Source organism: Antedon bifida, chromosome 2 (genome assembly GCF_963402885.1).
Source record: "Antedon bifida chromosome 2, ecAntBifi1.1, whole genome shotgun sequence".
Lineage (NCBI taxonomy): Eukaryota > Metazoa > Echinodermata > Crinoidea > Comatulida > Antedonidae > Antedon > Antedon bifida.
In genome coordinates this window covers 35080865-35094379 of record NC_136227.1, presented here as the reverse complement: position 1 = coordinate 35094379, position 13515 = coordinate 35080865, and the positions used below count along the sequence as shown (strand labels likewise).

The 13515-nt window shown below is 32.7% G+C and overlaps 1 protein-coding gene and 1 pseudogene across 1 annotated transcript in view; one reads left to right on the top strand and one right to left on the bottom strand.

The window, feature by feature from the left end:
• Positions 1-524: 524 nt before the first annotated feature.
• On the top strand, positions 525-4820 carry LOC144834844 (lymphoid-specific helicase-like; annotated as a pseudogene).
• Positions 4821-5178: 358 nt separating this feature from the next.
• LOC144835675 (uncharacterized) overlaps positions 5179-13515 on the bottom strand; it is a 61847-nt gene continuing 53510 nt past the window's right edge. The window contains exons 5-11 of the mRNA XM_078690741.1: positions 11657-11719; positions 11139-11264; positions 10509-10562; positions 10340-10405; positions 10172-10234; positions 10003-10068; positions 5179-7947 (exon numbers count right to left, since the gene is read on the bottom strand). Coding sequence (XP_078546867.1) covers positions 5963-7947; positions 10003-10068; positions 10172-10234; positions 10340-10405; positions 10509-10562; positions 11139-11264; positions 11657-11719 — 2423 coding nt within the window. The 3' untranslated portion in view covers positions 5179-5962. The remainder of the gene's footprint in view (positions 7948-10002; positions 10069-10171; positions 10235-10339; positions 10406-10508; positions 10563-11138; positions 11265-11656; positions 11720-13515) is intronic.

Here is a 13515-nt window from a genome sequence, read left to right as displayed (position 1 = left end):
GAATTATCCTGATTATTTTATCTTTCTGCTTTCAACAATAGCTGGTGGGTTAAGCATCAACTTGACAACAGCTGACACAGTCATTATATATGACAGTGATTGGGTAAGTTAAATAAATAATTACTACATTTTATTACAGCGTGATCAATAATCTGCCATACGATTTACACACAGAGTGTCATATGTAAAGAAGTATTTGTGCTGAGTGAAGTTGAGCCTAACCTAAATTGATTCTACCCAGCTTATACTTCACATGCCAACTTAAGTCTGTTCTTAACCTAGTCTTACCTACCACTTTCACTGTTTGGAACACACCATCATGTTTAGAGAAATATTCTAACATGTTTGCAATGAATTTATAGCAGTACAACTTAGCCTCCAAGTTTATACAAGCTATTTAAATTATAAGGTGGTAAGATAAATTGTTTGATTTTGTATTCAACTATGTTTATTTTAGAGAACTAAAGACGTACCAATCTGCCAACAGACTTCTACTTACTGGTACCCCACTTCAAAACAACCTGTCTGAGTTGTGGTCTATGTTAAACTTCTTACTACCAGAAGTGTTTGATGATCTACAAACGTAAGTAGTAATTGTTATCAATTTGGATCCGGTCCTGCTCCAGTTGAGGTTCGCAACAGATTGTACCTTGTACAGCATTAGTGACTTTTTGTTTTCATGATGCGTCATATCGAGGAAAAAGATTGACACATGGCGTGTTGTGAAAACAAAATGAAACGCAATTTTTATTTTCCGGAGCAGGTGTGAAAGGCAAACATGTCAATCACTGCCCACCAAACAATTTCCCTCTGTATAAGAACAAAACTGATGTGGATATAAATTTCCTTTATCTTATTTTTCAGGTTTGAATCCTGGTTTGATTTTAATTCATTTTCAAGTCACGAAGATGAAGTAGCCATTGTAGCTAAGGAGAGAGAACAACATGTTATATCCATGATGCACCAGGTACTGCCAACAAATCAGTTAACAGTTTCTTAGATCAAAAACAAAGGGAACGGTAATTAAAGCCCCCTTCCCTACGTTTTTTAGATCTAATTTAAGATCACAAACTATATTTAATGTAAAAATAATACTATATGGTCCTATTGCGATAACTTTTTTCGTCTTTAAACGGTTAAAAATGTGAAAAATAAGTCGATTCTAATAATTATAGCGGCCCGCTATAAATCCCAAAATGCATTGCGCACGGATTGATATTTTTGTTTTTCACCTGTAATTCGCCCACTTTTCGATCGATCGTGAGGCCAAAACAAATGGAAGACTCCTAACTTTTCAGCGAAAATACCGGGTTTTCCCCAATTTGTATCAACGGAGTCTGGCAAAAATAGAAAGACAATTAATGCAGCAACTATACAACGTCAGGCTAGGTATATAGCTAGCGTACGATGTCCGTATGTTACCGATGTTTACCAGCTAGGCCTACAAAACTAAGCCTAGCTAGGCTAGGCCTAAGACCGTCCACGAGAGTTCGATCGCCGCGAGCTACTTAGGTAGTGCATTGTTTCTCACTTTTCATCATAATTTACCATAAAACGTACATTTAAGACAAGGAATGACATGGTTTAATGTTTTTAAAGTGATATATATGTATTATTTTCCAAAAAACGTCCAAAATTGCAGGGAAGGGGTCTTTAACAGAGTGAGACGCCATAAACTTTGCTCCATCTGTCGGACCAAACGTTAAAAAAATCGACCAATTATAGTGCCGATGAGAACGGAACAGATTATACTGGGCTTAAATGCATGTACAGATTAATGTTGATATTTTCTGTTTGTAATTTTATTCTGTATTAAAACTGTATCTTACAGATCTTAACGCCATTTCTATTACGACGCTTAAAGACAGATGTTGACCTGACAATACCTCCAAAGAAAGAGATCATTGTAAACGCACCAATGACGAGTATTCAACAAGAATTCTACGCATCAACTCTAGACAGGTCAATTATTGATAAGGTCAAACCCAAGGTAAGAACAGTGCATCATGTGCCATGGCTCTGTTTTAATCAACCTAGCTGCCTACAAGCCAGAGTGTCTAGGGGTAGTTAACATGAAATTAGAAAATAAATGAGGCGTGATTCTGCAGCTGAGAAATTGCAGTAAGAATTAGCCAATGATTGGTTGATAACTAAAAGTTAAAAAATCGAGTCCTGATGCCATACTTTCTATAGTTTGTTTAGGAGCCTTATGTTATTAAATTCCAAACTATTGAAGTGTTTATAAAAAGAATGTTGTTGTTACTCATCTTGCCATCCTTTTGTTTCACAGAAAAAAGAAGAGGTAACATTGACCCCAAAAGGTCGACCCAAAAGAGGATGCTCTAAAAAGGTTGACTACTCCATTGTATTTAATGAAACTGAGGAATCTGATGATGTTGAAGATTGGTACAAAAAGATTAGACACATTTGCCAAGTGAGTTTACAATAGTTGTAGTAGAGAAGTCTAGGCGCGAGTACCAACAAATTAAGATTGAATGGGGAAAATATTTCATTGTATTCAGGTGGCATGGGGTTTTGGGTGGGTGTTTGTTGAAATTAGTCTTTGTAGTATGGTGTTGGTTAGTGCTATATCTTATAATATCCTGTAGTCTGAACAGATGCTTAGCACTTATTTTGTAAGAGGGTGTCCCTGTCCACCAGTACAACATCCATGAGTACATTACTTTATACCCCTTTATTATTTATTTCAGAGAACCAACTGCACCTGGTGAGACACCATCAAATACAGAATCAGCAGTTAATATTAAGCTTCAAAACATTGTAATGCAACTAAGAAAATGTTGTAACCATCCATACCTACTGGAATATCCACTTGACCCGGTCACGCAACAGTTCAAAGTTGATGAGGATCTTGTCAAGTCATGTGGAAAGCTTTTAGTGTTGGAGAGAATGTTACCTGAACTAAAGAAGCGTGGACACAAGGTATCAATCTTAAATATTCATGTTAGTTTAAAAGAATGTAATAAGTTAATGAAATTGGCAATTGGCACCAGCTTATTTTTTAAAAACATCTGAATTATATGTCTGTTTGTCTGTAGGTCCTCATCTTTTCCCAGATGAACTCAATGTCTGATATGTTTGTCTATAGTGCTTTGACAATGCTTGACATACTTGAAGATTACTGCCACTTAATTAGTATTATGATTGTTTTTACTGAGAAAAGATGGAAAATGTGTTTGTCTTAATTTTTACCAAATGTCCACCTAATGATAATTATCTTTAGTATCAGTTGGGTGTAGCAGCCACAAATCATGTTTGTTTTTCTCAATTATTCAAAATTAATGGAAGAAAGTTGTGTTCTTATCTTTCTCAGACTAGTAATTTTAGCAATGGTCCTGATTATTTCATCTTTCTGCTTTCAACAAGAGCTGGTGGGTTAGGCATCAACTTGACAACAGCTGACAGTCATTATATATGACAGTGATTGGGTAAGTTAAATAAATAATTACTACATTTTATTACAGCGTGATCAATAATCTGCCATACGATTTACACACAGAGTGCAATATGCTTTTTTGCTGCGCACTTTTTTCACTCAAGTGCATGATAGTGAAAAAATAAAGAGCGCACACGTGACTCATTTCAGCGTGTCTGATTGGCTACATCCTTGAACCCATGGTATAATAATTAGTCACAAGCTTGTGGTGTAATGTTTGTTTTAGTGTAGTGACTTTCAATACATTGTAAAGTAACATTTATAGTTATATTATAGAATCCACAGTCAGATCTACAAGCCCAAGATAGATGCCACAGAATTGGTCAAGAAAAGCCAGTGATTGTGTACAGGTTAGTGACCATTAACACCATTGACCAGAAGATAGTGGAGAGAGCAGCTGCAAAGAGGAAGCTGGAGAAGATGGTCATTCATCAAGGTCAGTTTTGTCTTTCACACCTCCCTAAAAATCTTCCTGAACAATAAACGCCCAGGTTTAAATTAATCATATTGTTTATCATACTGCTTCTACAGTAGTATGCAAACTTCTAGGCATTGATTGTTCTCATTCATTTAAAAAATTCATTAGCTTATTTTGTTTTTAGGTAAATTCAAAGGCAGTAAAACTATGGTGAGAGACTCAAAAGCTGTGATGGATCCCATGGAACTACTAAAAGTGTTACGCTCCACTGATCACTCTGGCATTATCAAAAACTGTAAAGAACAAGTCATCAGCGACGCCGATCTTGAGCTCCTATTGGATCGCAGCGACCTTGTTGGGAATAATGCGGGAAAGAAATTGAAACCAGTAAAGGAAAATGAAGCGTTTTATCCACATCAAATCCATAGCTCCTGGCTTTAAATTTACTACAGTACTGGGTTCACATACTGTATACCCAATATTGCACAAATTGAAATCTGGGATTGTTAATGGTATTTATGACATTTATTTCTATGCAAGTAGTTACTGTTGTTTTCTGCACAGCACACTTGTTCAGGTTTAAACTATTGTTAACACCAAGTGTTATTACAAGTCAGCACAGTGTTCAGGTTTAAACTATTGTTAACACCAAGTGTTATTACAAGTCAGCACAGTGTTCAGGTTTAAACTATTGTTAACACCAAGTGTTATTACAAGTTGGCACAGTGTTCAGGTTTAAACTATTGTTAACACCAAGTGTTATTACAAGTCAGCACAGTGTTCAGGTTTAAACTATTGTTAACACTAAGTGTTATTACAAGTCAGCACAGTGTTCAGGTTTAAACTATTGTTAACACCAAGTGTTATTACAAGTCAGCACAGTGTTCAGGTTTAAACTATTGTTAACACCAAGTGTTATTACAAGTCAGCACAGTGTTCAGGTTTAAACTTTTGTTAACACCAAGTGTTCAGGTTTAAACTATTGTTAACACCAAGTGTTATTACAAGTCTGCACAGTGTTCAGGTTTAAATTATTGTTAACACCAAGTGTTATTACAAGCCAGCACAGTGTTCAGGTTCAAACTATTGTTAACACCAAGTGTTATTACAAGTCTGCACAGTGTTCAGGTTTAAATTATTGTTAACACCAAGTGTTATTACAAGTCAGCACAGTGTTCAGGTTTAAACTATTGTTAACACCAAGTGTTATTACAAGTCAGCACAGTGTTCAGGTTTAAACTATTAACACCAAGTGTTATTACTCTTACAACATAAAGAAAATCAAAGACTGTACACAAATATATCTTATGTAGAACTTTTAATATAATACAAATAGTGATAACAAAAATAATCCATAACTGTTTGATTTTTTGTCATTTTTGGTTTTACAAATTCTTCTACAACTTTGTTCTGTTGTTGTTACTGTGCCAAAGACATCTCATAATGTGTTTATTTGTTAATATAATTTCTAATTACGTTTTCATTTAATAAAACTGCTTTTGATAACAAATTACGTTTCATCATTAATATGTTAATGTTATGTTTTATAGTTTCAAGTTGTACCACTTTACTTTTAGTATTTAACCATCCAACCTAATTATAAAGAGTTGTATTAATTACATTTAATATAATATTATCACATAATTACTTTAAAACACGCACAACCAATTCTAAACAATATATCAAGTAAAAAACATTAAATTATTATAAAAGAATCATTTTCATTAAACTATATAAAAGATTATAATGAATAAGAAACAAACATTCTTGTTTATCTGCATGCTACAGCTATTAATAATTATTACTTGCGTTGCTAGTGTGCCGCGTGCGGAAGTACGCGCGCGCGCTCCGTCGATGAAGGTAAGTATGGCAAAATAAAATGTTTAAAAACATTTTATAATGTTTTAGATTATCATATTGATTTAATATACTATACGATTTATATATAAAAGGTCGTTTTTATATTGAATACAAATTTAATGTTAGAATTGCAATTATTTGCGATATTAAAAATTGACACCTGCTTGCTGCGACATTTAAAAATATGTCTGTTATATAGTAGAAGTAACATACGTTATCAGTGAAAACTAACAATGAGAAAATGTAATATTTCTTATTGAACACTTTTCAGACACGTGACGAATGACGTCAGCTGATAGATTGCAATGCCACATGCTAAGCCACCTCAGCTCAGGACACATAATGAGAAATGAAGACAATGTATTAACATCAATGTTGTGAAGTTTACTATCATAGATATGGAGACCACTTAATGCTAATTGAACTTGTTTGAGAGAACATTCTGATATAAAGTCATGAAATACATCACGTGATAGATTCCGAATCCCAACACCGACACATTTATCTTGAATGCCTAAAATGTGTGCAATAACTCTTCCCTTTCGCTCCAATGCCATCTCACTACAAAAGGCATCGACACTATCATAACCATATTGCATACAATACAATTGCATAATTAGACGTATGAAATGCCCGTCACATTGTACACCTGGACTAATGTAATCAATAAACATTCTTATGGAGGTAGATATATCATCCAAATAATTATCTATTTCTAAAGCTTTGCTTGTCATGTAATTAATTAATTCATTAACCACATCATCTTTATGTTGTTTTTTAACAAAGTTTAAATTTCTCGGCAGATGGCGATATGTTGACAATCTATTTGTAACCCAGTGCTTGAGGAAACCGCCAGCTTTATCACCAAGGAAACCAATTGCAAACTCTCTCGCTCTGTATAAATGCTCACTCTCTCCTATCATCTCCCACTCATCATCATCCAATGGTGTAAGTAATGTTCGTACATCTGAGCACTCATTCTCCATACCTTCACTTTCACATAATTTGCACAAGTAAAATCCCACCAATGACTCTACTATCAACTTGTGAGGAGGCATAAAAATTGTATTAAATTTAGATTTTGAAGTTGGTGCTTCTTCATAAACGAACCCGAGTTTTAAGGCCATATCAACCATATCTTTGTTCGAATGTTCAGTCAAATCCGTTTTGTTTATTGAAAGTTGGTTTACTTTTAAGCTATCATACATAAATTTCCCTAATAAAATCATAGCATTTACATACTTCACTGGTGTTTTTTCAAAATCAGAAATCTTTGTTATGTTTTCTCGTTTGTTGAACTGATTTAAAATACTACGAAATAGTTCTTTAAATAGGTCAGATTTATCTTCGGGGAGACTTTGATTATCTTCCCACAATATACAGAGTGAAAGAAGTAGCATCGGATTTTTGCACATTGCATACGCTTCAGGATGTTTGCGATCCTCTGACGACGACGACTCCTCATATGTGTTAATATCTAACTCTTGTCTAAGGGAATTTCCTAATTGTGGTTTTTCAAAATACTCAAAATGTTTGTCAATGTACTTTCCTATGCTCTCTTTGTTAAATCCATTAACTCTTACATGTACGTCACATGTTTTTACGAATTCATCTATATTTTCTGATCGTGAAGTAAGTATCACAGTACTGTTTTTTAAGTTGTTCTTTTTGAAAAGACTAAGTACGCTTGGATTATTAAATCTCAATTCATCTAACCCATCTAGTAGCAGTACAACTTTATTGTCATTCTTCTTCATGAATTTCTTAATTAACCGTGGATCATCTGGGAGATCTGTTTCTAAATTAAAATCTTCCATATCCAGTTGCTTTACAATTAGATCGGAAATGTTATCATCCTTTTTTAAATCCCTTACACTTAAAAGAAATACAATTTTACCTTCAAATGATTTCATTGATTGAGTAGCCGTAGCCCAGTTGTATGATAAATGCCTTAATATGGTAGTTTTACCTATCCCACCCTCCCCATCTATAAGAGCTCTACATCCAGGTGTGGAGCTGATAACATCTACCACTTCTGTTAATGTTGTTTGTTTGCAGCCTTTATTATTTTTAGCTTCTTTGCGTAGTTCCAAATCAGTGAACATCTGCGAAATGTCAACACAGTATCTATCACGCATTGTTGCTGGTGTAAATATACTGGCCTGACTACACAATTCCCTTTGTCTTTGAAGCAGATATTCTTCAATTTTGTCTAGATGCGAAGAAAAATGGCAAAAACAATAGTTAGTAAATTAAATTTTATTTAATAAGGGCCTTGCAATTTCTAATACTGTAATACAATAGGTAGTACTGGAGCCACGTCAAAGTAGTAAACCGAGTAAATAATATAGAGGGCGACAAACACAATTTATTATCAATCAGAAAGAAAACTCGGTTAAACGACTTGTGGTCGCCAGCAAATCGTAACAACCGTTTAAATGTAGAGCAATCCACCGCTTATAATGGTAAAACCTAATGTGACGTTCTAGTGCTAATGTGGTCATTGATGATGAAAGCTGATTTTTATACATTCACTTTTTACGACATAAGCTTTGTAACACGCATGTATTCACTTTTTTGTAGGTGAAATAAAGTATTACAAATACTACTAGTATAACAAATTAAAGATTTGTCAGGCATCTCGGTACAACGTTTTTTCTTAATACGAAAGCAATAACAAATAACAGAAATAATATAAATTGCGTTCAAAGTGATAGTTTTGACAATTAATTTTAATAGGAAAAGTTAAAACTGTAAATAAATTTTCTTTTATTCAAAATTGAAATCATGCACTCGTGTACGAATTAATTTAATTTAAAACCTTGCCATTTATCTTAAATTAAAACTAGCTGGTAATATCGAGGAGCTTCTGTTGTAAACACGCGTTTGCAATATTAAATGTTTTGATTTTACGTATTCTATTTTTTGGGGTTTTTTGCGTGAAAAGAGCATACACCACCACTGCGTGTGACATGTTTTTTATTTATAATTATTATTAGGTTAAAAGGTTACGTAAGATGTTTATGATTGAAACTGAATTAACAATTATCTACGTCATAATCACATTTATTTATGATTATCCTCAATTTTATGCCAATTGGCATACACAATTGTGCATTTATAGGCCTTAATGCTGTATCCATGAAAATAAAAGGGATTATAGAAGGCGGCAAACAGAATATAGCATTAATTTTAACAATGTTATTTGAACTAAGATGATTGTAACTACAGTACATGAAATATTACGGTGAATTACTATTTTTGAATTTGATTACAAAATCTCATCAATTGTTTTACGAAGACATTTTATCAAATCAATTATTATTAAATGAGCAAAATTAAAGTAAGAAGATGTGATTTTATTATTCATTCAATCTTTTATCTCGGAATCCCTGGTCCATAGAAAGTAAAATAACATATAAATGAATTAAAAATAAAAAAATAGACCGTACTAATTACTACTACTTATCTCATATTTTTAATGCATTAAGAATGTTTGATTGTTACAGAAATGTAGTACGAGGTCAAGTATTCACTTTCAAATTTTCCCTTGTATATATTATTGTTATTTATTTTTTCGCCAGTATCAGAAACTTTAATCACACACTTTATGGTTAATGAAGTTATTGTTGCAACTTTCGTTTTTTTTTCATTGAATTGTAGTATAGGCGGAATTATAGAGGGCGGCAAACACAATATTTAATCCAACGGAAGGCCTGACAATATTCTCAACAGAAGGCAGCAAACAAAAAAAATAAACTTATCCCAAATCTGAAAAATAATGATTTTCAGGGACCTACTCTGTAGGTTTTAGTGTATTAAAAGTACTAAAATCCTCACAAATCATTTCTTGCCAGTTACAGTTGTAAAATTCTGAATTCCGCTCCAATAACAATGTGTCATGTCCCGCCGAGAGCATTCAGAGTGTGCAATATTTATGACGAGGAACCTGCACAGATTTCTGATTATCTTGTAACTGTTGTTTTGTCTATACTGTAGTTTGTAAGAACGTAATTGTAACTTGTTGTAAAATTCACATTTTAAAAGTAGTTTCGTGGTTTTTGTAGAAATATATTCTTTTGAGGGCAACTGAGTCCTCCCACAATAAATCATAAATAATCATAAATGTAAAGGTATTTCTGTGTAAAGGTATAATGTGTGTAATTATGATGTTAACAGCATTTCGTTTTTAAAACGACGAAGCTTCCTATTTGTTTATCGTTGTTCAAAATGATTTTGTTTAAATTGTATTCTGAAAGCAACTAACCTGTTTCTGATTTAACCTCTTTTGGCATTCCTTGTTCATTAGGCCTACTACTGGTCGCCACTTGCCCTGTTTTAAAAATCACATAATAAAAAATAAAAAATTAAATAAGTATCTACCTAAAAAACTACCGATAATTGAGAGCAAACCATACGATGCATTAGTAACTAACCTGTTTCTGATTTAACCTCTTTTGGCATTCCTTGTTCTTCATTATTACTGGTTGCCACTTGCCCTGTTTTAACAATAGAATAACAATAAGAAAAAAATGAAATAATTATACTATCAAAAAAACTACTGATTGATAGCAAAATTATACGGTACATTATTAGTAACTAACCTGTTTCTGATTTAACCTCTTTTGGCATTCCTTGTTCATTAGGCCTACTACTGATCGCCACTTGCCCTGTTTTAATAATCACATAATAAGAAAAAAAATTAAATAATTATACTACCAAAAAAACTACCGATTGAGAGCAAAATTATACGGTACATTATTAGTAACTAACCTGTTTCTGATTTAACCTCTTTTCGCATTCCTTGTTTTTCATTACTACTGGTCCCTGTTTTAATAAATGTTATTATTAGGTAGGCTATTTGTTGCATGGACGTTTATGAGTGAAACTAAACTCACAATCTACGTCATAATCACATTCATTTATGATCATCCACAATTGTATGTCAAATGGCATATACAATTGTGCATTTTATAATTAACACTACAGTACCTGTGAGTGTAACGTGTATCCATGAAAATAAAAGGGATTATAGAGGGCGGCAAACAAAATATATAATTAATCAGAACGAAACTTTAAACTGTGTTTGAGTTAATACGATTGTAATTCTACAGTACATCAGCATGAAAATAGTCAATTACTATTATTGAATTTGATTACCAAATCTCATGAATTGTTTAGACATGTTATTTTCAAATTAACTATGATTAAATGAACAAAATTGAGATGTGATTTTATTTAATAAACTTTATTTAAAAAATAATAAATTTCTAAATTTATCTAAACCCATCAAACAACTCATTTTTACTTAATATACTTTCTAAATAGGAAATCGAGTGTGTACAATTATTGCATTCAAATACCATATTATTATGTTAATGCATAATAACTGAAGTAACTCACTTGATTTTTTCAAGCCAAATCTTTTGAAAAAAGTAACAATGACAGATTTTCTGTTTCGTCGTGAGGCGGAGTCATTATATTCTCTTCGCTTTCCTTGTTCTTTAAGAGTCGTCGACACTTTCTCGTCTGTTTAAGAAAAATAACTAAAGTCTATCTTTTCTGAATATCTTTTATTTTGGAAAACATAATTACATTATTACATTGCCGATTATCAATTGATCCAGTAAGCACTATTTTTACTAAATGAATATGAATGTTAGATAATATCATGTTTTTAATGTATTAAGAATGTTTTATTGCTACAGAAAATTTAATTAATTAATTTGGTTAATGAAGTTATAATTGTCGTTCGTTTTTTCATTGATTGTAGTATAGACGAATTTATAAAGGGTGGCAAACACAATTTTATATCCATCAGGAGGTGTCGAAATATGCTATATCGTTCTACATGGGGTCAGATTGGAATTAAACATTAAAAAAGATTTTGTTTGAATATTATTATTCTGAAAGCAACAAACCTATTTCTGATTTACCCTCTTTTCGCATTCTTTGTTCTTCATTACTATTGGTTGCCACTTGCCCTGTTTAATAAGAAAATAATAAGAACAAATTTGACAATTATTCTACCTAAAAAAAATCTACCGATTGAGAGCAAAATTATGCGGTACATTACAATGAATGTTCTATACCTCAGATAATTACAAACAATTATTGGGAACATTAATTCAACATAAATTATGTTTCATCGTGTAATAAGAAATATAACATAACAGAAATATATATGTTCTAACAATGCACCTTTATTCGGACTCGGACTTTTAATGGATGTCTTAAATGGATGTTATTTTGTTTATTGTTTCATTTAAAACTATAAATTTGAGGAAATCTGTAAGAAAGAGAAAAAGTCACCCCAACCGAGATTCGAACCCGGAACATTTTGCTTTATATGCAGATGTCCAACCATTAGAATGCTGGGGCTGTCATGGTATTGTTGGATAGCGACTCTTTAACACTCTCGGCCGGCCTGATACGGTAGACAGCACCAATCCCTGAATTGTACGCACGCGCACCATGCAGATATCAAATTGATACGCCCTCATCTTTTCAGTATATTAATTCACGAAGCACCAAACGCAAATTACTGAAAAATGACATATCCACCTTTATTCGAATCGGACTTAACAATGATGTTATTTTGTTTAATGAATTAATTTGAAACGATTAATAATAGAAATGATAGCCAAAGACAAATTACTGAAAAAAAGGCCTAATTAGGTTCTATTTAAATCAAATGATCTCAAGTAAGTGTATTATGCATAATAATGTGGCGATCTACCTTTTAGAAAACTTTGTGCATGTTGGTTTATAAGCTTTGCAAAAGTGTCACAGTCGTCTTGTGAATGCAAGCGTCCGGCTTTCTCAATGTGATATACAACATCCCATATATTGTTATAGTTGTAGGCACGCAGTTTGTAGAAACCAATAACCGTCATCAAATCGTCTTCGTCAGTGTTAGTTAGCACATTAAACATTGCTCTGCGATATGCTGTTAATCCTACACCTGCTGTATCGCTACTTTGGATAGTGTTCTTATATGTGTCTATGCGTTTTGTTGCTGAGGCCATCATGGTTACTTCAGCAATGTCCGACAACAGCTTCACATCAGTTTTGGAAATAAATCCACGGTCAGTCAATTGATTAAATAAATCTAGGGTTGATTTTTCATCAAGAGTTCCAATGGGTATAATACCAAATAGAAGCATTCTCAGCCATCGCATCTTTACACCAGAATAGTGTTCATTTAGTTCTTTCAGAAATGTTTGGAATTCTACATCTTTTTCATCCATTTTGAATCTGTAAAGAATAATAATAAATTTAATTTTGTCGAATTTTACTTTCTTACTGATTTTAGCAACGTCGATAGAAATGTTTTTTTTTTGTCTACCGTTTTAAAAATACTTTTTGAATTGTACACAATTTCAGAATATTATTAATAAGCATAATAGAACATTATTTGATTGTATTATAGAAATAATGCTCTCATTTTATGTTTTATTCAGTTGGACCAAAAATGTCAAAAGTCATTTGATTTCGCACAGTTCATTATTATTACCAGTACATTTGTTTTTCATAGGAGGCGTACGTTATTTAACATACCTAGCAGCATCGTCTTGAGTTTTTAAATATGAAATAGAACGAATATAAAAACATTCATTATCGTATTTGTTATAGATCGAAATAGATTCTTGTCATTGTAACTGTCATTGTTCTGATCTCGTTGTGAAGGAGCGATCGCGTGGTGCGCGTCACAGAACAGACGGTGCTGCTGTTTTGGATATACGCGAAAAATGAAAAAAAAAGTACTTTTTCGCGATCG